Genomic DNA, 26,459 nt, shown 5'->3' with positions numbered 1-26,459 from the left:
TATATACGTTACATGTAGTGATCAATGAAAATAGTATATATATTTTTAAAGAAGTAGTTTATATTTTTTCCTTGTTATTTCTTTGATTTATTTTTATCTCATTTTCTTTTCATTGTTATTTAAATAACTATAATGAATGCACGTAAATGTAGTAAATGTCTATATATGCATTTTGATAAATGTTTTTTTAGAACAACGACTTTTCTGTATATAGGTTATCGTACTCTCAAAATTAGGAGAGCCCTGATGCCCCACTCTGGCCAGACTATGTTGTCTGGACCGGGCCCATACTGACTTCAGAGTTTGGCATGGGCGTTCCCTCAGGAAACCATACCGCCAACTGCCACTTGACAGTCGTTGTGACATCACAGGAGCAGAACTCTCCAACGTACACAAGGTGGGACGAAAACCCGGGTGAGCTCAGGGTTCAAACTGACAATCTTTGCACAAGTTCTAGCTCAAATTCTTTATTGCCAATATCTACCTAAAAACGACACAACTGGGATTCAAACTTAAGTCTCCATTGAATTCATTTGCAATCAATTTATATAATAATAGTTTAATTAGTTCATTATACATTTCATATTTTTTTTAAGAACCGCAAAATACGTGTGTGTGTATATATATAACTGTTCAATAAAACAGAAAACTTTAGTAGAGAAACTCGGCTTATCTCTATTTCCCTACCGTAAATTTAAAAGATATCGTTCAAATGGCATTTGGCCAATGGTATCTAGCTGTGATGTTACGTGCATCCTTCTTTATATGTTGTGGGTTCTAGTCCTGTTGTGAACAAGTAGTATAGATTTAAGAGTAAACTTGAAGTGTGCGTGAGTTTGATGTTAAAAATCCATATATAGTCTAATTGAAAAGGAAAAATCTAACAACAGCTTGCCACATAGACTAATCCATCGTATCAACTTGACATAAATTTCCTAAGTATATTTAGATACTGAGAACTAGGATTATGCATGTCGTTTTCACTAATTAACTACTTAATCTTACAATAAAACCATGCATGATCCTAAGTTAATAATTTCCGGAATCTTATTCACGTGCCTTCAAGTATTAATCTTTTAACTTTTATATTTGGACAATTCGGTTACCATGTTTGACTTTGTGTCTTAGTTTCAATCTTAAGTATATATATGTATTTACATTTAAGCGAAGAACAAATTTGAAGGAAATAACTCACACTTATATATAGTGTTGTGCAAAGACATTTGAGGACTGTTTATATGGTTATCAAAATCCCGTGAGTGTGACAACAAATATTGTGTTAGTTAAGCCATTCAAAGAAATGTAATTACTTAATCGTTTTATTCATGATAATTAAATCAATATGTATGACTGTTTATATGGTTATCACAAATCCTTAAACTTAGCTGTCTGACTCTCCTAAACGAATATATCATTTTTCTTTTTGGCATGAGAAGTTATGGGTAAACACAATTTCTGTTTTTTAGTTAATATATTTATAATCGATGGGCAAGATGACATAGCATGACCATATATATGGATAAAATTCAGGTGCCGTTCAATTTGAAACAACTATATAGTAATAAATGTCTAAAAAAAAAGGTCTCGTTACTTCATTAATAAATGTTGGTAAATGGTAAGTTTCATTTTAATAGGTCCGCTATATGGAGGTGATAAGGTTAGATCTATTTGGGTTTGTGTTATCCATTAATGATATAATAAGTTTTTGGAGTTGTAGGATTTTTTTATATTTGGTGTTACTTGTTAACCAACTCGCATCACCTTTATAAATACATAATCGTGATCAGGGTCATTGTATAACGTTATTGTAATCGAGTTTTGAGCTAGCTACTATCTTGATTATATAATAATAATAATACGAGAATTCATCCTAAATTGGGTGTTGGTTTGTGTTTTTGATTATTAATATGTTCTTAGGGCGCGTTCGTTTTACAGAATTCGTGGGAATTCAACGGAATCGAAATTAAAATCCCATGACATGGCGTGTTCGTTTCGTTGGAATTGAAATCTTAATTCGTGGGAACCTAAAATGGTGTGTTCGGTTGTCAAGGAATTGGAATTCGGTTCCTTCAAATTCCTTTAAATAGTGGGATTCTAAATCCTTCCAAAATGTGATGGATTTCAAGTGAATTTGTTGGAATCTTTTCTTGAGATTTTTTTTTTGAGGGGTTTTTACTTTTTTTGTTTTCGATTTATATTTTGAGCTATGAATTTTTTATTATTATTTTTAAATATTTTGAGGGGTTTTTAAAGCCCCTCAAAAAAATATTCAAAAATAATAATAAAAAAATCATAACTCAAAATATAAATCGAAACAAAAAAGTAAAAAAAACTAAAATGTTTCCGCCGTTATCCTCTTTAAAAAAAATTAATTCAAATTCATTTGTCAAACAAACACATCAATAATGAAATGAGATTTCAATTCCTTCAAATTCCAATTCCTGTTGGAATGTTTAGATTCCAAATCCAATTACTTCCACTTCCAAATCCTATGCAAATTCCAATTTCATTCCATTCCATGAAATGAACGCACCCTTATAGTTGAAAGAAATAATCTATAAACCAAGCATATCTTTAAAACTTTTAGGTCGAAAATGAAAATCTTGTTCAATGGGCACATTTGAGTTCAAACAATTCATATATGGTTATTGCACATGTAAAGAGAACAAATTTGCGAAGTAATTACCGTTCAGACCAACCTATTCGACATGTTTTAACTTACGTGTTTGTCCCATTTTCATGAACCCGTTTTATGCGTTCGTATCCTCACTTTTTCGGAGAACTTATATTAATTAAATTGGTTCAGATCGTCAATCTTAACTCCGAGCCCATATTAGGCCATCTCCACCCTCCCTCACACTTGCCACCACATCTCAACTTCAAGCGAAACTGACAACCACCCCCACCAATATATATATATATATATATGTTTGCAGAGTTACAACAATTAAACAGGATGGGTGGTAATGTTCCCCATCTCAAGTATCCTGTATCCAATTGTAATTTGTAAAGATGAGTAGTGGCATCTTTTGTTTAGGATTTTGTTGGCTCGTCATGAAGGTTGAAAAACGAGAAAACTCGCTAGAAAAATATGCGGGTTTGGTGAGGGGGGTTTTGTGTCGACTCTAAAGTCATGAGAATGTGATTACGAGGCAAAGACGATTGAAGGAGGTTCTTGGTTCATTTATTCAGGACAAATCAATAACCAAAATGCAATGCATGTTTGCTAGAAAAGAAGGTGACAAGGTACTTTGGTAATTCTAACCTTTTTTTTTCTTCTTAATCAAAGTGCGAATAGTCATTTTAAACTTCACAAAAATCATACATACTCCTAATACTTGCAAAACAAAATGTAAATATCTACCTAGTTTGATGTGATTAATGGAGAGTACTCTTTCTAAAAAATTAATAATTACTGTGTTTAAAATGGCATCCTAATGGTAAATGACGTATTATCCTAACCTAAAAATACATGATTCAAATCTTATTGTGTACAAGTTTGATGGTGTTATAAGTACCTAATCAAAATAGATCAAATTAAATACGCCATTAAAAAGAAATACCAATTTATTTTGTCACATAAATCACACCTATCATTCTTAAATCTTTTAATAGATTTTGACATAAAATAAAACCATTTAATAATTCTTATCTTGTTTCCCTATGGCCTATGGGCCAATTTGCCAAGTTTCAATCTTAATAACAGATCCTTTTCATATTTTACGATATCCTTACTTGTCACGTGCTCCCAATATTTGCCATCAAAATTTATAATATTATTTTCAATTTTATTAATTTCTCTACACAATTCCAATTCCAACTTGCTTTCCAATCCCCACTCACCTACACATATATATAAACCAACTTCACATCCCCTGTCTTCAACAAACACAAATTCCAAACCTTCATGATATGGAGTGGGTTAGAGGTAAAACAATCGGTCACGGAAGCTTTGCTGCTGTCAGTTTAGCAAAACCCATAAATTCGGACTCTCCGAAAATAATAGCGGTGAAATCTTGTGGCGTGTCGCATTGCGAGTCATTAAAGACCGAGCGAGTAATATTGGAAGAGCTAAAGGACTACCCGGATATTATCAAATGTTACGGAGACTCGGTTACGGTCGAAAACGGAGTCAGATTATATAATGTTGCGTTGGAGTACGCCTCCGGCGGGGCATTATCGGAAAAAGTGAAAAACTCCGGCGGGTCACGGTTGCCGGAAAATGAAGTCCGGAGGTACACGAAGTCGGTGTTAACCGGACTTCAGTTTATTCACGGGAAAGGGTTTGTGCACTGCGATATTAAGCTTCAAAACATATTATTAGTTTCGGATAACGGAAACGACGTCGTGAAGATTGCGGATTTCGGGTTGGCGAAAAGGTCAACGGGGGAGTTGACCAAGGGTGAGATTAGGGGTACGCCGATGTACATGGCGCCGGAGACTGTCACCGGCGGGGAGCAGGAGTCGGCGGCGGATATATGGGCGGTCGGGTGCTTGGTGTCGGAGATGATCACCGGCGAACCGGTTTGGAAGTGTTCGGAAATTGGCGCGCTTTTGATGAGAATTGGAAATGGCGGGGAAACTCCGGAGATCGATGGGAAGCTGTCGGACGAGGGAAAGGATTTTTTGGAAAAATGTTTTTTGAAAAATCCGAGGAAGAGATGGACGGCTGAGATGCTGTTACAGCATCCGTTTGTTGTTAACAGTGTTTTGAGTGAAGATGCGGAGAATCAAATATCTCCGAGGGATCCGTTTGATTTCCCTGATTGGGAATCCGAGGAATCTTTGTCAGTGTTGCCGGAATCTGTCGGGAAAGATGTTGGATTCCGATCTGGGTTGCCGGCGATTCCGCCGGCGACGAGGTTAGGGCAGTTGCTGACAGCTAAAGTACCCAATTGGTCTGATTCAAACAGTTGGGTGAAAGTAAGATGACGTGGCGGAGATAGATTCAGAGTTAATTTGTTTTTTAAATTTTGACACGGATTCTTTTATTGATTTAAAGGTGGATATTTTTTCGCCATCAAACTGTAAATACAGATACATATGTGGAAGGTGTACATACACATCACTCTGTCAAAATATGACTTCTGTGACAATATATTATTATTATTATTATTGGGTTTATAGTTAATTTCATCATTCGGTATAAATATTTAAGCTGTTTTCTATGGTTTCGATAATGGATATGTTTCTTTTGGTTAATTGGGTCAGGTATCACGTAATATCAAACATCATATCCGTCATATAATAGTAAAGTTTTTTTAAAAGCTAAACTTATTATCAATTATTCACCCCAAACGCTTCGAATTTACATGCTAGATTCATATTCCTTGCCAATATGCATGTGAACGGTGATAACCAAAAGAAACCAGTTTTAATTAGGAAAATTTAAGCCAATTCAACTGGCATTGAAGGGAAGTGAAGACTTGACTACACACTGCAAGGTCTTAATTAGTTCGAATCATATTCTAACCGCATTTATCGCAGTGGGTCTTCAGACGACGGGTTTTTCCCAGAATAAAAGATGGTGGGCTTGGGCTATCTAGCGCTGTGTGTGATCACGGACGTATGAGGTCATCTTTTGGCATTGGGTTACCACGGAGCCCGGATAGCTGGACTTTATTCGTTAATTGTTTAAAATAAAAAAATAGGAAAATTCTAGAAAGTCTCTTTATGATTACATATAAGATAACACATGAGAATTATACGGTTAACACATGACCAGCAAATAATGGACTCGATAACCCAATCATTGGAAACATGAATCAGGGTTTTAATTAAAAAGTATTTATTATGCAACTAATTATTATATTTTAATTTATTCATAAAAAAGGGAGATGCAATGTAACTTGCAAGAATCATATTAGGGTTCTAAAGCAAAGCTAAGGCTGAAAACAAAGTTCTTTCTGTCACGAAATTTGCTGTCTTTTGCAGGCTTAGATCTTATTACCTCTTTAAATTCTTTTTATTATTATATTTATATTCCTTTTATGATTAAACCAAATACAGAGCACATTGCTTTACAACCCAATTAGTTGTCTTCCCTATATAAAGTACAGATTTCAATTTATCTTTCACATAAGAGTTAATGGCCATTTTCATACCTATGGTTTGCTACTTTCACTTTTTAGTTTAAAATTTAAAATTTTGTCAATTTAATCCTTATAGTTTTAAATATTAGCCAATTACGTCCCCCACGTCTAACGGCATCCAACTATGCCGTTAGTTTAAGGGGTATTTTTGTCTTTCTTCTATTTATTTTTAGTTAATGGTCATTTTCGTCCATGTGGTTTGATACTTTGCTACTTTAATCCAAAGTTTGAAATTTTATCAATTTAATGTTTAATTTAATTCAGTTTTTCTATAACCCCTAAGAGCATAATCCAAGCCCAAAACCATCGAGCATCGACCAAAACTCTACATTAACTATGTCGACAACAATAATCATACCCCCCCCCCCCTCGTATTTAGTTTCTAGGCATTTCCTAAACTTTCCCCCATGGTGGAATCCATTCGTAAAGTGGTAAAGGTAATTCCCTGAAACCGTACTATACGATAAAACTAAAATCGTTTCTTTGGTTAACGCATAATAGTTAGGGTTTAAAGATTAACATATCATAGCAAACATCTTGGTTGAAATCAACATCGGGAGGTCGAATATCCCACATTTCCTTGTTTGCTCAAAAAAATTAATACACTAAATCGCATGTGTGTTCTCCAAATCGTGTTGTTGTTCTTGCAATCTTCAAATCGACAACAACTCTAGGGTTGAATTCGACGAATTCAAGAACAACATCACGATTTGAAGAACACACATGCGATTTAGTGTATCCATTTCTTGAACAAACATGGAAGTGCTGGATATTCGACCTCCTGATGTTGATTTCGACCCAGATGTTTACTATATTTTACCCTGACCACTTTACCAATGAATTCCACCATGGGAGAAAGTTTAGGAAATGCCTAGAAGCTAAATACGAGGGGGGGCATGATTATTGTTGTCGACAGAGTAAATGCCGACCTGTTTTGGTCGATGCTTGATGGTTTTGGGCTTGGAATATGCTCTTAGGGGTTATAGACAAAATAAAAATGAATTAAATTAAACATTAAATTAACAAAATTTCAAACTTTGGACAGAAGTAGCAAAAGTATCAAACCACAGGGACAAAAATGACCATTAACTAAAAATAAACAGGAGAAAGACAAAAATACCCCTTAAACTAACGGCATAGTTGGATGCCGTTAGATGGGCGGATGTACTTGGCTAATGTTTAAAACTATAAGGCCTAAATTGACAAAATTTCAAACTTTAGACTGAAGTGGTGAAAGTAGCAAACCATAGGAACGAAAATGACCACTAACTCTTCACATAATAAGATGAAATAGGTAATGTTACTATATCTCCAACTATAATTTTGAATTTAATAAATTATGATAAACATAATGTTTATATCAAGACAAACAAACAACATGCTCTGCAAACTCTGTTTGACTATATTTTTTTAATTAATATTGTTTTTAGAAAAAGAGAAAATTACTGTTTAAGTCCCATTGGTTTTTAGACGGAGTCACTTTTCGTCCCTGATAAAAAAAATGAACCGTTTAAATCCTCGTGTTTTAAAAGCTGAACCATATTCATCCCTCTGTTAGCTTGGAGTTAGTTATTCCATCAAAAAATGTTTGATTTACTGTTTTACCCCTAATTGATTATAAATTATAACATGTTAACACGCACCATCGATAATCATCTTGAGCTTCTTCATAGGCGTTTCTTCTTCTTCTTCTGGAGCCCTAAATCAAATACAGTAAGTTTGTATATAAAATTCCTCGTCCATTCACAAGATTGGCTTGGATGTCCATTCACAAGAAGATCCAGAACCCGTTATCTTATAATGTTGGGAGAAGCCCTTATCTCATGGAAATCGAAAAGCAGTCCGTCGTCTCATGATCGTCGGCTGAAGCCGAATACCAAACAATGGCAAATGTGGTTAGTGAAATATTGTGGCTAAGATGGCTGTTACATTTTCTTGATATACCTATTGTTGGACCAACATCCCTGTTTTGTGACAATCAAGCGACCCGTCACATAGCCAATAATCCCATCTTTCACGAACGGACGAAACACGTTGAGATGGAATATTATTTTGTCCGTGAACATGTCGAGTCCAAAGAAATACGAACCATGAAAATTGACACCAAGACGCAAATCGCTGATCTGTTAACAAAGCCCTTGGGAACACGAGGACTTCGAAGCTTACTTGACAAGTTGAGTGTTCATGACCTCCACGGTCTAACTTAAGGGGGAGTAAAGAAAGAAACAATCCTCGCCATTTATTATGCCGGTATTTTGGCCGTAATCTTTGCACCTCCAGTTAGCTACTTGCCTTATCGGTTGGAACATTCCACATTATTGCATTTTGACTTTGGCTTGATTACAGGCCTACGTACTGTATATAGTTAGTAGATTGTATCTTGTGTTTCTTGTAACAAAAACCATTAATCCTAATGCAATATACATCTCTCGATCCATAAGAAATTTTAGTTAATTGGTCTTAGAATAAGTCTCACGAACAGAGCTTTAACATGAAAAGTGTTTCTAAACTCTAAAGTAGTTGACATGCTTGAACTTTTAGAAGCTATTAGAGATTATCATGAGTACAGGATTCTCTCATATGCTAAGTTGAAGTTGAACTAACTTCTATTTAATAGCAAAGCTTATAAATTTTATTTAATGATTCAAGTAGCTGTGCCAGGGGTGAATAAGGAAGTTGTAGAGTTTTGAGGTCACAAAATGATGATATTGGCATATTGCCTACCAAAAGGCCCTCAACATATATGACTTTGTAAATCTGCTAGATGGGCAATACTTTTTCTGTTTTCTTTTTAAGTAATTTTTTGTTGATTAAATCATTAAATTATCTGCAACTCACCTGGTCCGTTTCATCTTACGGATCTCATTTAGCGGGTTTTACACCTTTCATTGATAAATCATCATTGCATCAAATATAATATTTGCCTTTTTTTCCCTTATTTAAGCTTTCTGTTGAAGATCTTTATAAAATTCTTTGGTTTTGCAGGTTCAAGCCCTTCGTTTGCTTGCATTTATTGTGTGGGATGCGAGGACACGTCTCTCTTTAGCTTAAGGTAAGACGTTCCATTTTTACATGTTGATTTTCTTTATCTAGGTATAAATTTAAAAATATTAGGTCATGTTAGTTTACACAAGAATAATGAAAAGAAAAAAAAAAGGAGAAAAAACCATCTCAATGTGTTTTCATTCACCAAAAGCAGCACAGTTAAAATGAGGTTACAGGCTTGCAATCCTCTAATCGAATGAGCCATAGACCTCATTTTACATAACATGGCGTCTAGCTCATATTATATATTTAGCTTTATACATACACTTGCTTACAAGACAAATTATTTCACTTTTGCAGGAACAAAAGATTACACAAATAGATAAAACTTTTGAATATGAAGGTGCTACCTTTTTTGCAACCTTACTAATAGACATTACATAGCCAAGAAGACTTTGGATTCATTTACATGCTGTTTTTTAAACTCTAACATGTTTTTTTAGGTCACATGTTGGATGTATATGCAATGACTATGTTATGCTTTCCTATTTTCTCATTATATGTGTAACACCCCTCCTCACAGAGGGGTAGGAGTGTTCTTTGGGTTATTTATTCGGGTTTCGGGTTGTTTGGGTCGGGTTGTTCGGGTTTGAGCTCAAAACGAATTGACCCAAGAACCGACCCAAATAAGTTCGGTTTGTTCGGGTTTTGGGTTATACGGTTCGAGTAAATTCGGGTTGGGTTTCGGGTTTAACAAATTAAAAAAAAATCCACCTTTAACAATATCATAAATTAAAAAACCATATTCCAAGCAGTTATAAAACCATAATATACAGCCATATTCAACAATAGCATATATTATTTAGCAAAACATGAAATTTATCATACAAGAATGCATTAGATGAGATGAAGGAGTGTTGTAGCCTGTGGATTAATACCTGTATAGATTGAAGAAACATGCTCAATAAATATTGGTTTAAATATTATACTATTTAAGTTTTTGAATTGAAGATACATTCTCCGCATGCTTTTATGGTCATTAATACATTGGGATGTGATAGATCCAATATTAATTGGAGTATTAAGAACAACCGAACAAGAATACATAAGGTCACTGTGCTACTTCACCGCTAAACTACACTATACATGCATCAATGTATGATACTTCGGGTTATTCGGGTCAACCCAAATCTGGGTATTTCAACCCAAATACCGACCCGAATATTTTATCTCGGGTTCGGGTTAGGAGTTTAATCGGTTCGGGTGAATTCGGTTTGGGTTATTTGGGTCTTGGGTCGCTTCGATTCGGGTTTGTTATTCGGGTACGGTTAAAAAACACACCCCTACAGAGGGGTGACGTGTCACTAATCATAGTATTCAAAACATAAGACATCATTCCACTATTAAATGTTAAAATTACAGAGCCCTACGGTTAATTATTTATTACATATTATATAATTGCCAAATCTAGCTGAACTAGAGTATGCTACAAAAGTGGCTAGCATTTTATATTCAAATCCTAGAGCTCAATTATTTCTCTCTCTTCACACCCCACCCGGAGTAATCTGTGAACCTACTATGAAAAAGATTTACAGAATGAACTGAATGCCCAGTACAGATAAAAGGCTCAAGTAAAATATTAACAATAATCAAGTAAATACGTAAAAGATTAACAATAATTAAGTAAAAAAAATTTATTTATAACAACATTAAAATATAATATGTCATGATTTAAAATGATACGATGCAAGTCTGCAAGCCAATAAAGTAAATCGTATCATATGGATGATACCCACGAGCCAAAACATATAACATATGATGGTTGGGTAAAAGTTAGTTAGTTTTATATATTAGTTAGTTATATTTAGGTTCATAAACGAATGAACATTGGTACTCCAAGCGTTGTTTACGTGTTTCAGGACATTGGAGGCTATGGAGCTTAACAAGGATATTTACGGGCTTGGAACGAAGATCAAGAAGTGATAGATTGGAAGTGCACGCATCACGAGACATTCAAGAAAAGAAAAAAATAAAATCTGAAATTTTACATCTTCGCGATACGCGAAGATGCAATGAAGGGCAACTTCGCGATACGCGAAGTTGCATAGTGGCCGCTGCGACTATTTTGTCCTTTGCGATACGCGAAGAAGCATAAGTGGACATCTTCGCGATACGAGAAAATGCTTATGTCGGCCTAAAATTTAGTTTTCTCCCTATATAAACCCCTTAACTGTGACATTCGTCAGTTTTTCGATTCGTTTTCGTATTTGTAAACCCGACCCGTTGGGTCGTTTCGATGTACTAAATATTTTAATAAAGTGATTCTCGACATTTAATATTCATTATTCAATGTTCGTTGTCATTCAAGTATTTATAAATTCTCGAGCCTTAAAGTAATCAAGCCGTACGGGTTAAACACGTAAAACCGAAAACTATGTAATTTAATTATAAAGTTTAGGGTTAAAATTGTAAACTTGAAAACTTTATTTAACTTAAAAGATATTTATATTATCATTTAAAGGTTCTTTAAACTTAAGGGACTAATAGTGTAACATTTTTAATTTCAATTTATATTAAAATAAAACCCTACCCGCCTCCCCCCCCCCACCCACCCCCGTTTTTCCGGGCACCCGAAGCGGCGTCGGAGGTGACCCAAACACCACCGAAAGTTATTTTTTTAACCAAATATTTATATAAACGTGTTTCTCCGTTGACCTAAAGCATTAACTGACTAATTAATTGTGATTCCTTGCCGTAAAACACCCCGTAATCGTCGCCGGAAATCACGGATTCACCATTAATGCAAATATCGCGTATACGCTCCACCCCGTAGTATAAATAGATGCCCAAGCTTCATTACAACTCGCTCATTCCTCTCAATCCCCCTCTAAAACACTGAGTAATCTGTAATTGGGCATTCTTATAAATTCTTTTCCGGCAACTGGGTTTCGGCCAAATCTTAACATCTAAAGGTAATTGATATATGCTTTTTAATGTCGTTACACCAATAATCAAAACCTCTAGACTAATTGAAACGAACACGAAACAGATTCCTCAATTGAAATATTAGGGTTAATGTTCTTACGATGAAGAAGATGAATATGAAATACTACATATATATATAGTTTCTTATACCCAGGATGAATTGATCTTGTAGTCCAACTGGTTAAACCCGTACATCATAACCATGAGACCCGGGTTCGAAACCCGGGTCATGCGTTTTTGTTTTGGTCCAATAACTATTATTAACATTATTATCAAAATCAATTAAACTGGTTACTACATTTAAAGAATGGAAACCATAACCTTAACGAATAGAAGACCTAGACCAGTTGGTTAACACTATAAACCCGTATCACCGAGACCCGGGTTCGAAACCCGGGTCAGACATATGCTTTTTCTTTTTATTATTATTAATTAATTCAGTTTAATCAATTAACCATTTTAATCATTTAAAAATCATAATAAATTTATAAAAACCTTTTTAAATTAAATAAAAATTATGTAAATTAACTATAAAATATATCTCACCATTTTACATATAAAAAATCAATTTTTCTTGTTTTCATAAGTCGTTATTAAAAAATCGTGTAATAATCGCAAAGTAAACTTTAATTCTCTAAAAATCGTTTTGTTAAAGCAACAATTATATTTTCGACTTGAAAACAATAGTTCAAGCTTTTCGAACATATAAACTTTGTTTTCTCGCCATTAAAGTGCTTAAATTGTACTAATAACCAAGTTGTCGTTAAAACATAAATAATAATATAATAATCTAAGAGCCATAAGATTCGTAATAAAATAATAACTATCTTCTAAAACTATCATACAATTAAACAACCTTAAAATCCCGATAGAATAGTCGTTAAAAGTCATGTGTATTCTTATTTATAGTTCGTACGGATTGATTGCTTCGGTTCCCTGACGCCTTCAAGATATTCTTATTCTTTTTTCACTTCAATTACTAAGGTGAGCTTTTCACCACCCTTTTTTAATGTTTTAATGTTTTGGGGTAGCATATGTATCCTTATAAAAATTTAAGTATTATTTCTTCTATTACAAAACTACAATTCGTATATGGACTTGTGTGTTACTTGTATTACTTGCACGAATATTACTTGCACGATTGGGAAGCCTCATTAAGTATGATCATACGCCCCCCTTTGCACTCCGGTCTATTTGTATGAGTGGAAAAGGGCCTCATTATCCAAGTACGTTGGTTGTTACCAATTGGAAAGGACCTTACTTGCGCGATTATCCAAGTACGTTGGTTGTACCAACAGGAAAGGACTTACTTGCTCGTTTACCACATGTCTATGAATTGTATGGTTTTTATGTACGTATTTAAACTGTGGAAACTCACAAGCTATATTTATAGCTGACCATATTTTATACATATGTTACAGGTACCGTGATTAGAGGTTGAAGTATTGAAGACACTTAGATTACCTAGGTTATTTAATAAACGAGACATTTGTATTGATTATTGTTTACCTTTGATTTAAACTCGTATTGTTTACTTGATTGAACTTGTGTACTTGGCTATTTAATGAATTAATGTTATTATGGTCACTTAATAGTGCCACGTGTGTTTGAGCAATCTGTACGTCACACTCGGGCGTTTCCGCTTAAGCCGGGGTGTTACATTAACCTCCCCATTCGTTGAGGATCGACTTCCAGAGGCAAAAGAGGTTGCTTAGGACGATCTTCCATCATTCCTAGGCTTCCGGTTCGTGTCGGGTTTGCATGTTCATCCAAGATAAGTGTATTTACTTTATGATCATGTTCGGCTAAGGGCTTTGTTCATTCTAGGCTAGGTTTTTGTGTATTTTAACTTCTGACCAGATTCGTATGCTTAAGGTTTATGAGCTTGATTAAGTTATTGCTTTAGTCTTGCTTAATTTGTGATTGATTATTTAAACAATTTGTGTTTGGGCTTATTAATTAATGCATTATTTGTTTGGTTGTGTTCATCAAAATTTAGGGTTTAAGCTCTTGTGTCATTGATTAGTTATCATCAAATATTGTCTCTTAATTGGTTTTAACAAACATAAGTTGGTAATTAGGTAAACCGAGTTCCATCGTGTCATCAATTCGGTTAGGGTATCGTTTGACATCACAATCCAACTACTAGGTTTAGTAATTACTGCTAATCAATATAATCGAATATGGGATTAAGTTGAATGTCACATTAACCGAACCTAGAATGAATGTTTTTATTAATATTATTTACAAATCGTTTTTAAGTAATTGTTAGTTTTAATTAATCTTTTTCAAAAAACCGTTTGACATCGTCTGTCCGCCTTAGTTTAATAATTAATCTAGTCATAATAAACTTGCACTTTCCTTGAGTCCCTAAGGAGACGACCTTACTTACCCGTACTTATTATAGGCATTTAAGTCTTTAATTAATTGTTTTTTAGTAGACCACGACAGCCTACGTCAACATACCAATGGGGCTACATAGGTTGCAAACTATGTACCCAATAGTGCAATGGTGGGTGTTGGCATACACCGACCATCCACAAATATCATACATATAACCTAGGATTGATCCATACGCCTCCTAATAGCCGTGGACCACACTTGCCCTTAAGAGACCTCGTGAACTAATCTCTCCGTCACGGAAGGAGCACACAACATCGATGCCACAATGTTGTGCATGTGGGACACTCCACAGGAAGCGTAGAACTCAGGGTACCAGAGTATAAACAAATAAAGGTAACGCGCTCAAAGTAAAAACAATGCCAACAAATATCTATACCAAGTAACGGAACATGCGATATTGAGTACAAACTTAAAAATTATCGCATGCGTACAATATAAATCTATATTTGAGTTCAAATGACCATAACCGGATCTTGAAGCAAAATAAATTTGGATCCGATTAATATTCCAAAGACGTTTAGGAGTTCCAAAAGAACGCGAAACATCAATAGGGTTTAAACAATCGAGCACGATAATAACAAGGGGAGGGGTAAAAATCCGTACCTCAAAAGATGTTCACTATGATGTCAGACTCGTCCCTTTTAAGGGGTTGTGATAATCTACAAGCAGTTTATGTTTGGTGAGATTTGTATTTTTAATTCTTTTTGTTTTATTTTATAATAATATTGATGCTTATTTAACGTTTTAAAATAGCTACAATCTTGTGCATTTATTTATTTTATTTTTTTTCAAAATGTTAGAATACATCAGTATGCTATATAAATTGTAAATTACAGTTCAATAGTGATCAAACAATTAGCTATAAAACTAAGATTCCAATTCCAATAAATTCAGCTACCTGAACACATGATTCAAATTCTTTGTATTCCATTCTATTTTTTGAACTCTATAGAATTTATAATCTTGTACATAGTCTCATAATCACACATGGGCTTAATGAAAATATAAGCAAATAAACAAGAAAGTATATTCCCAAAATCAAAACAGTAAGAAAATGGCATAGAGGTTTTGTGTGGGCACACTAGGTGACAATTTTCAACATAACACACAAATTGTTAAATTGTAGCTTGTGATATCTACACGATTAATAAATGACCGTGTTTGGGTCAACATGTCTAGTTAAACAAATTGTGTATGAGTTAACCTGTTTAATACGTTTAACTAAATAGATCGGTCTGTCAACCAGTCTAATTACCCACTAACCCCCTTTTTGACATGCTCAGCCTACTTTTAAATCCGTCGACACCTGATTAGCATGTAACTAAAACCGTGTTTAACATATTTAGATAATCAACTAATCAATTAGTTAGGTTAAAAGGTAAATAGGCTACTAACCGTCGTCTTGAGTTATAGCTTGCAATCTCTTCTTCTACCGGCTGTGCTGTTGTGTTGGTGATTACATTACATTACATTAGATTAGATTACAGGTGCAACTCTTTCTCAATATTAGTATATCTGCTTCTTATCGAATACTCATAGATATTCGTTTCGATTGTGGTCTAGTTTTCTTTCGCACAATTAGGGCTTCTTTCTATATCTATTGAATACAATGATTTTAATTTGACAATCAATCTCGTTATTTCTTCATTTTGTTTCCTTAAACCTCCTCAATACCACCAACCAGAGTTTGTATACCACCATTATCCACTAATTTAATCAGCCTCTGCACACTGTATGTAGCTCATATCAATTAAGATATTCAGTATCTGGTAACATTATCTCTTTTATCTGTACAAATCACTTTTAAGTCTTTATTCTGGACTCGTTTATTTAAATTGCAATGTTTCATATAAGTAACTGTTGTAGTAAATAATTATATCATAGTTGTCAATAGCGGTCGCTATACGCAGCTCCCCGCTATATGATGTTTACTGACCACAAAACGTGAAAATAGTGACTCTTCAGATTTTTTTTTAAATATAGATAGCGTTTTTAGGCTCTTTTTCCCAACCAATTAGCACCTTGATTCCAGGATGGTGTTTCTTACATATATTGCTAAACATGAAATAGCGGGTGCTACGTAGCTTATAGGTAGCTTGTTGCTGTTTACCGCAATTCGCTGTTGACAACTATGAAGTATGAACTATATCTATAAAATTTTAGTTTGATAAATATATATTTATTTTACTTTCATAGGTATGATTAGTGAGAAAATAACACATCTAGGATGGTTTTATGGATCTTCTTTTACAGCAACCCTTACACGAAAGCCCCTTGTTCCCGTGCTTAAAACCACCATCAAATTGAAGAACCCTAGAAGAACTCAGATCTTGTACCGGTGTTGCAGAACAATGTCAAACACAAATGGAATAACTTTATCATCAGCATCAAGTCAACCAGTTATGGTTAAGGAAAACATTGATCTAACCGATAAAGAAAAGCAGATATTTGATCATCTTCGCCACGTTCTTCATCATTTCAACCTTGAAACCAAGCTTCGTGTTGCTGGTGGGTGGGTTCGTGACAAGCTTTTAGGGAAGGAATGTTATGATATTGATATCGCTATTGATAATATGTTGGGACGAGAGTTTTGTGAAAAGGTGAATGAGTTTTTAGTGTCTAAAGGTGAACAGACACAAGGGATTGGTGTTATTCAAAGCAACCCGGATCAATCTAAGCATTTGGAAACCGCAAGGATGCGTTTGTTTGATGTTTGGATTGATTTTGTGAACTTGAGATCTGAAGATTACTGTGAAAACAGTAGGATTCCGACAATGCAATTTGGAACTGCAGAACAAGATGCTTACCGAAGGGATTTGACGATTAACTCCTTGTTTTATAACATCAATACGTGCTCGGTTGAAGATTTGACTGGTAGAGGGTTGGATGATTTGAAATCTGGTAAAATCGTGATGCCGTTACCACCAAAAGAGACGTTTTTGGATGACCCGTTGAGAGTTCTTAGAGCCATTCGGTTTAGTGCTCGGTTTGAGTTTGCAATGGTGGAAGAGTTAAAACTTGCAGCTGCAGACAATGATGTGAAATCTGCTATTTGTGATAAGATTAGTAGAGAACGTGTTGGTCACGAGGTTGATCTTATGGTAGGAGGGACCCAACCGGCTAAAGCAATGGCTTACATAACCGAGTTAGGGTTATTCTGGGTTGTGTTTACACCACCCGAAAGTTCTAACCCGTTTATCTCAAACGAGCACGATCGTGTTTGTGTTGATTATATGGATTTAGCATGGAGACTTACGCATGAAACACGATGTAGTGAAATCTTTAATGATGAACAAAGGAGGTTAAATTTGTATGCGTCGTTGTTTCTACCATTTAGGAAAACCGTTTACTTAGATAATAAAAAGAAAACCGTACCTGTAGTGAACTATATTATTAGAAATTCACTTAAGTTGAAAGCGAGTGATGCTGATGATGCCATGAGGTTGCCCGCGGTAGCGGAGAAGATCTTGTCTTTGGTTCCTTTTATCCTATCTGGTGACGATACGCAAACTGGTGAAATCGGTTGGGAAACCGAGGTTATAGATGTTGATGTGTCATTGAAGTTAAGAATCTTGTTAGGTTTGGTTGTTAGGGAAATTAAAGATTTATGGAGGGCTGCTTTGATGCTTTCTACTCTTTTGTATACCAATGATTCTTCTGGCAAGGATATTAAACGGGATTTGGAGAAGACAAGACAAGTGTTTAGGGTGGTTGAGGAACAAATTTTGAACCTAGGGTTGGATAAAGTGTGGGAAATGAAACCTTTGATTAACGGGAAGGAAATAATGAGGGTTTTGGAGCTTGAAAAAGGAGGTCCGGTAGTTAGCGAATGGCAACGGAAGTTGATACAATGGCAGCTTGCTTATCCGTCTGGATCTGTTGAGGAATGCGTTGACTGGATGACACAGTTGAAGCGTGCTAAAACATAACACGACTTAAAATATCATCTTGTAGTATGGTGAGCAGATTTTTAGCTACTTGCTTTTGTTTAGAACTTAATTTCCACCGTTAAAATGCATAGAATCATAGATCATTGTACTGTTATTGCTTGGATTTAACTCACTCTTTATTGGGTTTATCTTCAAAGTTTTGAATGGAATTGAATATATAGTGCAATGATTTGTGTAAGTTTGCAGTTATGATATGGGTCAGTGAATCAATTATTATAGGTGTCAAAAGTGAACCAGAACTCTAGGTGGCAATCTGGACCCATTCCAGTGTTTTTAAAACCGGACCATACGAAGCGTGAACCGATGGTGGTACCGCTCCAGTTTTATCACTTAAAACCGTTTGTCTAATAACAGGATGAGTATGTTTTTGTTTCTGTCACTTAAACCGCTCGGCTTTGTCACTTAAATCGCCCGTCTAACAGCCTGATGGTTTTTATCTGAACAAGAAATTCAGATATTATTGCAGTTGGAAGGCTCTAAAAATGGTTTCCATGGGATCAAACACAGGAACAGTTGAATAAACTCATTTAAATTTACTAAATTAGTTATAACGACATCAGGTTTATACATCCAGTCCAACACTCCAACCGATCCGACTAATGGACCAGTAAAACTGTCGGTTGGATGTCTGGTTCAATTTAGAAAACATTGTCCATTTCTCAAAGAAATGGTTGATTTGGGTAAAAAAATTAATTCGTAAATGAGTTCATTTGGGTCAGCTCAAGCTAGTCAAGTTTGGTTTATTAAAATTAATCAAGTCAAAACAGCAGGTACATTAAACATGATAACTTAAAAAAGGGTTCAAATGGGTTAGTATCCCTCACAACTTTTGTTTGTCTCCACCAGATGTCACCAATGCCATCACCGCATGACACCACCACTCCACCACCACCTCCACGGTCGCTACTAGCCACCGCAAAAAAATATGGCAGGTGAACCTATTTTGGTACCCTTTTTTTTTTTCATTTTAACCCGGCTTCATTTTGCCTACAACTAGTTTTGACCGGAATCAAATTGATACTTGTTTAAAATGCCCATTTTGACATGAACTCATTTTGCTTGGAACTCGTATCTACCCACTTGAGCCCGTTTGAACCGCCCAGCTTTCCAATATTAAAAATCACCAGTTTTCTATGGCCTAAACCATAAGTGTCATCGCTAATTAAATATATAGATCACCAAATTCTACAAACTTTAGAGCAAGAAAGGGGGGATACAAGATAACATCCTAATTTCTTCTACTTTTTGACCAAAAAACCTGGAAGCATTAAAATGCATCTTAATATATAATCAATAATGCCATTAAGATATATATGATAATACAAAACATACCTGAAACTGTAGCGGGTCATGCTCTTGAATTCAACTGAATGCCTGACCTTTAACCGTGTAAAGTAGCCATGAAGTATACTTACTCCAAAGATAAATCTATTTCAAATAAAATACCAACAATGTAAATAAAAAATAAAATCCGTAAACAACCAGGAGACTTGAAAGATTTATTCGCGAAGCAGAAGCCGTCAGTTGCACGTTTCCTGAGAAACTTCCAGAAGGACCTGTTGGTGACGTGGAATTACGGATCTCATTGTTTCTGCATACTCCAAAAGGTGCCCCAGCCTGCAAAAAGTCAAAAGTCAATCAAGTCAACACATGTTAGTTAGGAAACAGAATTGTAACTAACTCAAAGTCGTAAACTCAACACACTAATAACGAACCTGACACGCAGTAACTGAAACACACCCGCATAACGTATGACCATTCATTCTATCCAAAGCATCAAAAACACCTCCTCCATCACTCCTCTACAAAACTCACAAAGTTAAGAATATTTTGCTAAAACAACAATTTACTATTTTACCCCTGGATTTTCAAGTCTGAATACCATGTAGAAATTGACAGCTAAGAAGTTGGGCATGGTATTCCCAGCTGACTTGTAACACGTGGCAACCATATTCATCAACGGAGCTGAATTTTCCTTGCAAGCTTCAGCTTGTACCGGCATTGTTGGGAAGTAGTTTTGAAGGAAAAGAGATGCGGTTTTTGAAGTAAGCGGTTTTGATTCTTTTCGATTCGGGCAAGAGCCTTGTTTTACTCCTGGGTCCCCGGCTGAAAGATGGTTACAGTTATAGTTTCTGATTGAAATAGCACAAATAATACACACATGATTGCTTCCAGGGGTGTGCATAATTCGCTTTTGGGCCCAAACCGAACCAAAAATTGAAATATTGGTTTTTGAGTTTTTGAAAACTATTTGGTTTCGGTTTTTTCTGTTTTAATATCGGGTTTGGTTCGACTTCGGTTTTTTCATTTGCGCTTGAACTTTTTAGGCCGAAAAGAAAGGCCCAAAATAATTAATTTGGGTTGAAACTTTGTGCCCAAATATTTTTTTTAGCCAATGATTAACTGATTATTAAATATTTGGGCCTAAAATATTTGGGCTACAACGTTTATTATATTTCCTATAAATTACTTAATGTTCAAACATAAAAATTTTAACCCATAAATCCAATTCCAAAAGTCGTTCTTATGTCTTTGGTTCGTTTTTTTCAGTTTATTTATACATACAAAACGGAAACCAAACTATAAATTCGGTTTTTGAAAAAACATAAAACCAAAACATTGGTTCTGGGCTGGTTCAATCGTTATGGTTATGAGTCAGTTATTTCGGTTTTATGCACACCCCTAATTGCTACCTCTACAAAGACTAGCAGGCAAGTAATACGTGTAACTTACGCTCATTTTCCACCATGTATCTTCATTGATACGCGATACCTTCGGTAGCTTCCTTTGAAGAATCAGAAGTGAAAACCAATAACCTATGATTATCTTGTGCCATATTAGTCACAGTTGGCCAATCCTCACCCTTTTTAGGCATCTTGGAAACCGGAAACCAGTACTTGTCCAGACCCGCATCCGTGAATAGTTTAGTCAACCCTTTAGGCGTATGCACGTAATCCTCAATTATAATCGTCACAATCTCACTTGGATTTGAACTCAAGAACGCCTCCACTTCCCTCAATGTGTTAATTGCAGGTTGCTAAACAAAACTTACAAGTATTAAGCACGCTATCAATCACAAGTTTGACATGCAGTTTTGACTTTGTGGTCAAACATAAGTTACAAATAGGGTGTGCATGAAACCGAAAAACCAATGGCTTGGTTTTATGTTTTCGTAAAATTGAACTTTCAGTCGAAGGAAATGACCTAGACCGTTGTTTTTTTATGTATGGGTCTTGCGAAGAGAGAGGTTCAGATTTTGCATGTAATTGAAGCTGAAAAACCGAACTGAAATTTTGGATTTTCATTTTGAATTTTTGATTTAAGTGATTTATAAGAATTTAATATATAGTGTAACCCAAACATTCTAACCATTATGTATAATAATCAATTATTTATTAATTAACAAAAAGATTTAAGCAGACGATCATATATTGGGCCAACTTTGTTTTTTTCCACAAAAATTTCAAGCCTAAATAACAAAACCGAGAAATCTTAAAACCACAACGGTTTTCAAAAACTCAAACAGAAATTTCAGTTTTTGGTTATGTTTTAACTCAAAACCGACCCCTAGTTACATATAGGGTGGGTGTGCACGGGTCGGTTTTGGGTTTCAGAACCTTCAATTTTCACAAACATAGAGGGCGAAAAAATGCTTACGAAGGCGGTGATGTTGTAACACTGGCCATGGAACGAGTGACAGAGCCAGATATCGTTCTCAAAGTCATACATATCTAACATCAATCCTCTAACTCCATTCTAAACACAAACAGATTCAAATGTCAAACACATTTTCAACAATAACAAAAATAAAAAATGGATAAAATATATACTCTTAATTGGTTGGTGACAGAGTCTTGTTGATTGTAAAATGTGATCCTTTGAGGGCCTGACAACAGGGGAGCATCCAAAATTGAGAATGCATTGTGTGTTACAAGCCACGTGTACTTGTTGTACGGCAACCCATTGATCTATGACCAAATTGAAGTTAAAAACTGAATTGTGAATGTATGATTTTAGTGGGAAATACTTACAATGGCGGTGGGGATATTGGCTTGGCCTCTAATGCAGAAGGGCTGATTTTTACCCAGTTGAGGGCAATTGCCGCAGTAGAGACCGGCTGCACAATCAGTGGCGGCAGAGCATGCATCTGTTGATGTTTGGCGGTTAATTCAGTTACAAGTTGTATAAATTAAAGGGAGAAAGTATTTGTTATTTTATTCCAAAAGTTTAAAATTTGCTATATAGAGTTATATTTTCATTTCATGTGGTTTGTTAGACTTAGGAGATGGACGAAAAATGCAATGGTTAGTAAATTCTAAATTTTTGGAATAAATTTTAACAAACCTGAAGAGGTAGGTCCCAGCAGAGGTGGTTAGGACCCGCAAGACTCCCTTAAAAGGAGACGTCTGCGCAGTTGAACACGCAAGACTCCTTAAACGGACGTCTGCGCAGTTGAACCCGCAGACTTCACCATAGGGACGTCTGCGCCGCGACCTACCAAACCCGCAGGACCCACCACGCTCAGAGTTGTGACGACCTCACATGCGGTACGCAAGCTGGTCTCGCAGGAAATGCCTCCCTATGGTTTCCAAGTATCCGCCTGTTCCCGCAGGTACGGATACCCGCCATTAGGGACTGGCCACCCGCGCAGCATGGCTACACGCATAAGGCTCAAACTCGTAATAATTCAGTAGTCACCTGAAGAAGGAATGAGCAAAGCCGGGAGCATTCCCGCATAAAGGCGGGAGGGGGAAAACTCCCGCCTAAATGAGCTAGTCCGTATAATAATGGAGGATCTTTTGTGTGATACCTGACGAGGTATGGACAAAAGATCTGACCAACGATACGACAGCTCACTGACAGCAGCATGGCAGACAACACGCCACAGCACTGTGACCAATAGCCGCCACCTGCTCACCAACTCCTGCCATACCACGTGCCTAGCCCGTAGTTGGTGGAAAAGGAAAAGTGAACAGCACGCCTGGTCACTGTCAGCCGCTGCCTATCCACCAATTACCAGCAGAGCACGTGTGTAGGCCACAGTTGGCAGAGTAGTAGGCCGGCTAAACCTCCTTGGAAACCCACCTTCGGCTATAAAAGACATCAAATGGTATTATCATTTCATCATCTAATATCTTGTATAATTTACCTGATAACTGCTCTAGTATTAATAATATACTTTTATATTCAAAGAGTAATATAGACTGATTCTCACGCCGGAGGGTGGTCACAAGGAGGAACCCCCCCCTTTCTTAGTGACGAGCTCACGGTGTTTGTTTTGCAGGTTATCGGAAGAACCATCTTGCCGGAATTAACCCCTCGTGGGAAACGTCTATCTAACCCTCAGGTTACTCGTAATCTGTCGGGGTTCGACTGGTGTTTCTTCAAAACCACATGCACACGAATGAAAGGGAAAATGAATATTGAGAAACCTGGCAACTGCCATTGGAGCAAGAGGAAGAATGAAGCTGAGACAAACAGCGGCAGAAGTAATGGTTTCTTCATGAGATGCTCTGCTCTGCAAAACCCAAAAACTTTAAAGAAAATGGGTGGGGGTTAATTAAAGAAAAGAGAAAAAGTAAAAGTTGCTTTGTTTTTAGGAAATGGAATTTAGAGGAAAGAAGAAAGCTTGGTACAAGGGAAAGTTATGAGGTTCCCACCCACCATAACTGTTTGTTTTGTGGCCATAGTTTCACACACAGTGTATGTAGGGAAGGGAAACATGAATCATGAATGACAATGGTGGACTGATTGTTGTCATTAATAAATGCATGTTAGCATGTCTTGGAAATAGGCAACCAGGAATCATTTGTTTTTATATAGGGGAAAAAGAATAAAGAAAAGCTATACTTGAAACCTAAGACATATGAAAAGGGTATACTATATTTTGTATACCCGGAAACCGATGGTTATGTGCCAGGTATAGGATTATGATTTAAAAATTTATACGACCGTATATTGTCATCCAGGGATTTAGATGAACATAAACTATAAATTATTAAATTATAGAGTTCGTGTGTAGGACGAAGATTAAACCGGAACTTGATGAAAAAACTGAAACCCAAAATATCCTGGACGAGTATATAGCAGGTATGAGATTACTTTTGAGATTTTTTTGTATGTATGAGATTTGGTAATATATTCGTTTACCCAACCAGATTACCTTATAAGTTATACTTGTTTATCTGATTAAATTCCCGACATGATTTTCTTTTTTCTTCTTCTTTTTTTTAAATTTGTTTTAAGTATAAACACTGTATTTTTATTAACAGTCATACCAAATCCCACAGGTGCAAGTTCCCACGTCATTCCCAAATGAATTGATTAATACTTACCCAATAAATGCCTTACGAGTTTTGGGTCGGGTATACCTAACATGTGGCTTTTAATAAAATGGCGAGTATGCTCAAAGCCTGTGGTTATACACGGTACCCGACGAGTAATTACGCGGTAGATACACAATGGGCTTAGGTCAGGTACTATAGTATGTAAGAATAAATATATAATAATATATATTTATATATGACCATTATAGTCATTTATATTATAATAGATCAAAATTATTAATATACCTAATTATATATTAGCTTGGTAATTGTTGATGAACTATATTACCTTTACTAGCTAATAAAGGGTTTTCCCTTGGGTGCATATATAAAGAGAGAATAAATTAACATCATAACTTAATCTCACACACATAAGAAATTCATGTGCCTCTTCTCTCCTAAACCTGGTTCCTCTAAAGAACCCTAACACCATCCTTAACTATACATCCTAAAGGGGAACTCGATCAAGATGACAAACATGTCGACTACGTCATACTCTGTTGCGTTTACTACTCTCCTTGTTGTAATAGGTACGCACATAATTATAAGTTTATTATATTATCATGTTTTTCCATCACTAACATGAAGAACTGATCAACATAGTACGGACAAGCTTTTACGATGGGGGATGGGAGAGAGCAAGCATGGGTTGTCGCCTCTAGGGTTCTAGTTCTTAAATTTGTTCATCCTCTTTTTCAATAATTAGAAGTTGAGGTTGCACCTGTTGATGGTGAAGCTGTGGCAAAAACTGAGTGAGTGTTGTTTGAAGGTGTTAAATTGTATGGGGCTCCATTTGCTCTGACTTCGGTGTGTTGGTTGTTAATGGATTGTGGTTGGTTGCTATGATTACTTAGAAGCAGATGGTTGTTGTGGTTCCTTCACATCATGAATGGAGTGGAGTTGCATACTTGTATAAACTTATATGAGTCTCGGACCGAAGAATAAGACAATGTACACAAGGTTACTAAATGATGTTTGTAAGAGATGAATATTATGGACATCTTTTGCCTTTACACTAACAAAACTTTGGTAAATTAAAACTCAATGTGCATTACTAATGGTGATTAAATAAAACTTTCGTGACAAATGATGAACATATATTGGTAGGTTATGATGTCCATAAACTTAAGGTCTATTTGATATGGAGTGATAAAATGAAAAGAGAGAATGAAATGGATCATTATCATTTAATTATCATGTTTGGTTAACCTATGAAAATTGAATGAATCATTATTTTATGTTGTTTGATAGATACAAAAGACACACAAATGAAATACAAATGACAAAATACACCTATATTAAAATAAAGAAAACTTACCAAAATACAAAATGGTAATGATGGCGGTGGTGATGGGGGCGATGGTGGTGGTGGTGGTAGTGGCAGTGGTGATGATCACGTGGTGGTGGCGACTATGATGGAGGTGGTGGTCAGGTGATGGTGTCGAAAAAGTAGAGTGAAAGAGGGTATGATATTCAGGCATACTAATCATCAAACACTACCTAAGTGTTAGAACATTCTCATCCCATCCCCTATCTCTAAACCAAAAATTACACTAAAACTCACTTTATTTTATCTCTCCATTACAATTAAATAATACTTTTTATACCTTTTATCATTACCTTTTCTCTTTACTTCACTCACAACCACTTTCAAAATATATTGAAAAATTATAGGGGATGAACAGTAACTTTTCAAATATACAGAAAAATCACTATAT

At 35.6% G+C, this 26,459-nt stretch overlaps 1 protein-coding gene and 2 pseudogenes across 2 annotated transcripts; 2 read left to right on the top strand and 1 right to left on the bottom strand.

Annotated features, from left to right (window-relative positions):
- The first annotated feature begins 3,905 nt into the window (after positions 1-3,905).
- Positions 3,906-5,034, top strand: LOC143631217 (mitogen-activated protein kinase kinase kinase 20 pseudogene; annotated as a pseudogene).
- Positions 5,035-16,642: 11,608 nt separating this feature from the next.
- On the top strand, positions 16,643-18,394 carry LOC143631216 (tRNA nucleotidyltransferase cca2-like). Its single transcript, XM_077100044.1, has one exon. It carries the CDS (start codon positions 16,664-16,666, stop codon positions 18,392-18,394), a length of 1,731 nt encoding a protein of 576 aa, XP_076956159.1. The 5' UTR covers positions 16,643-16,663.
- A 1,343-nt stretch (positions 18,395-19,737) lies between these two features.
- Positions 19,738-26,222, bottom strand: LOC143631188 (PI-PLC X domain-containing protein At5g67130-like; annotated as a pseudogene). The gene is made up of 8 exons (XR_013153305.1): positions 26,060-26,222; positions 22,447-22,562; positions 22,246-22,383; positions 22,073-22,171; positions 21,149-21,452; positions 20,298-20,521; positions 20,131-20,217; positions 19,738-20,032 (listed from the first exon to the last, which is right to left on the bottom strand). The product of XR_013153305.1 is annotated as a PI-PLC X domain-containing protein At5g67130-like (transcript).
- Between the last annotated feature and the right edge of the window lie 237 nt (positions 26,223-26,459).

This window comes from Bidens hawaiensis, unplaced genomic scaffold (genome assembly GCF_021521415.1).
Source record: "Bidens hawaiensis isolate Kalapana, Puna unplaced genomic scaffold, B.hawaiensis_p1.1 tig00005959_1, whole genome shotgun sequence".
Classification (NCBI taxonomy): domain Eukaryota; kingdom Viridiplantae; phylum Streptophyta; class Magnoliopsida; order Asterales; family Asteraceae; genus Bidens; species Bidens hawaiensis.
Note: the sequence above shows the minus strand (reverse complement) of the source record. Positions and strands in the feature narration are given on the sequence as shown.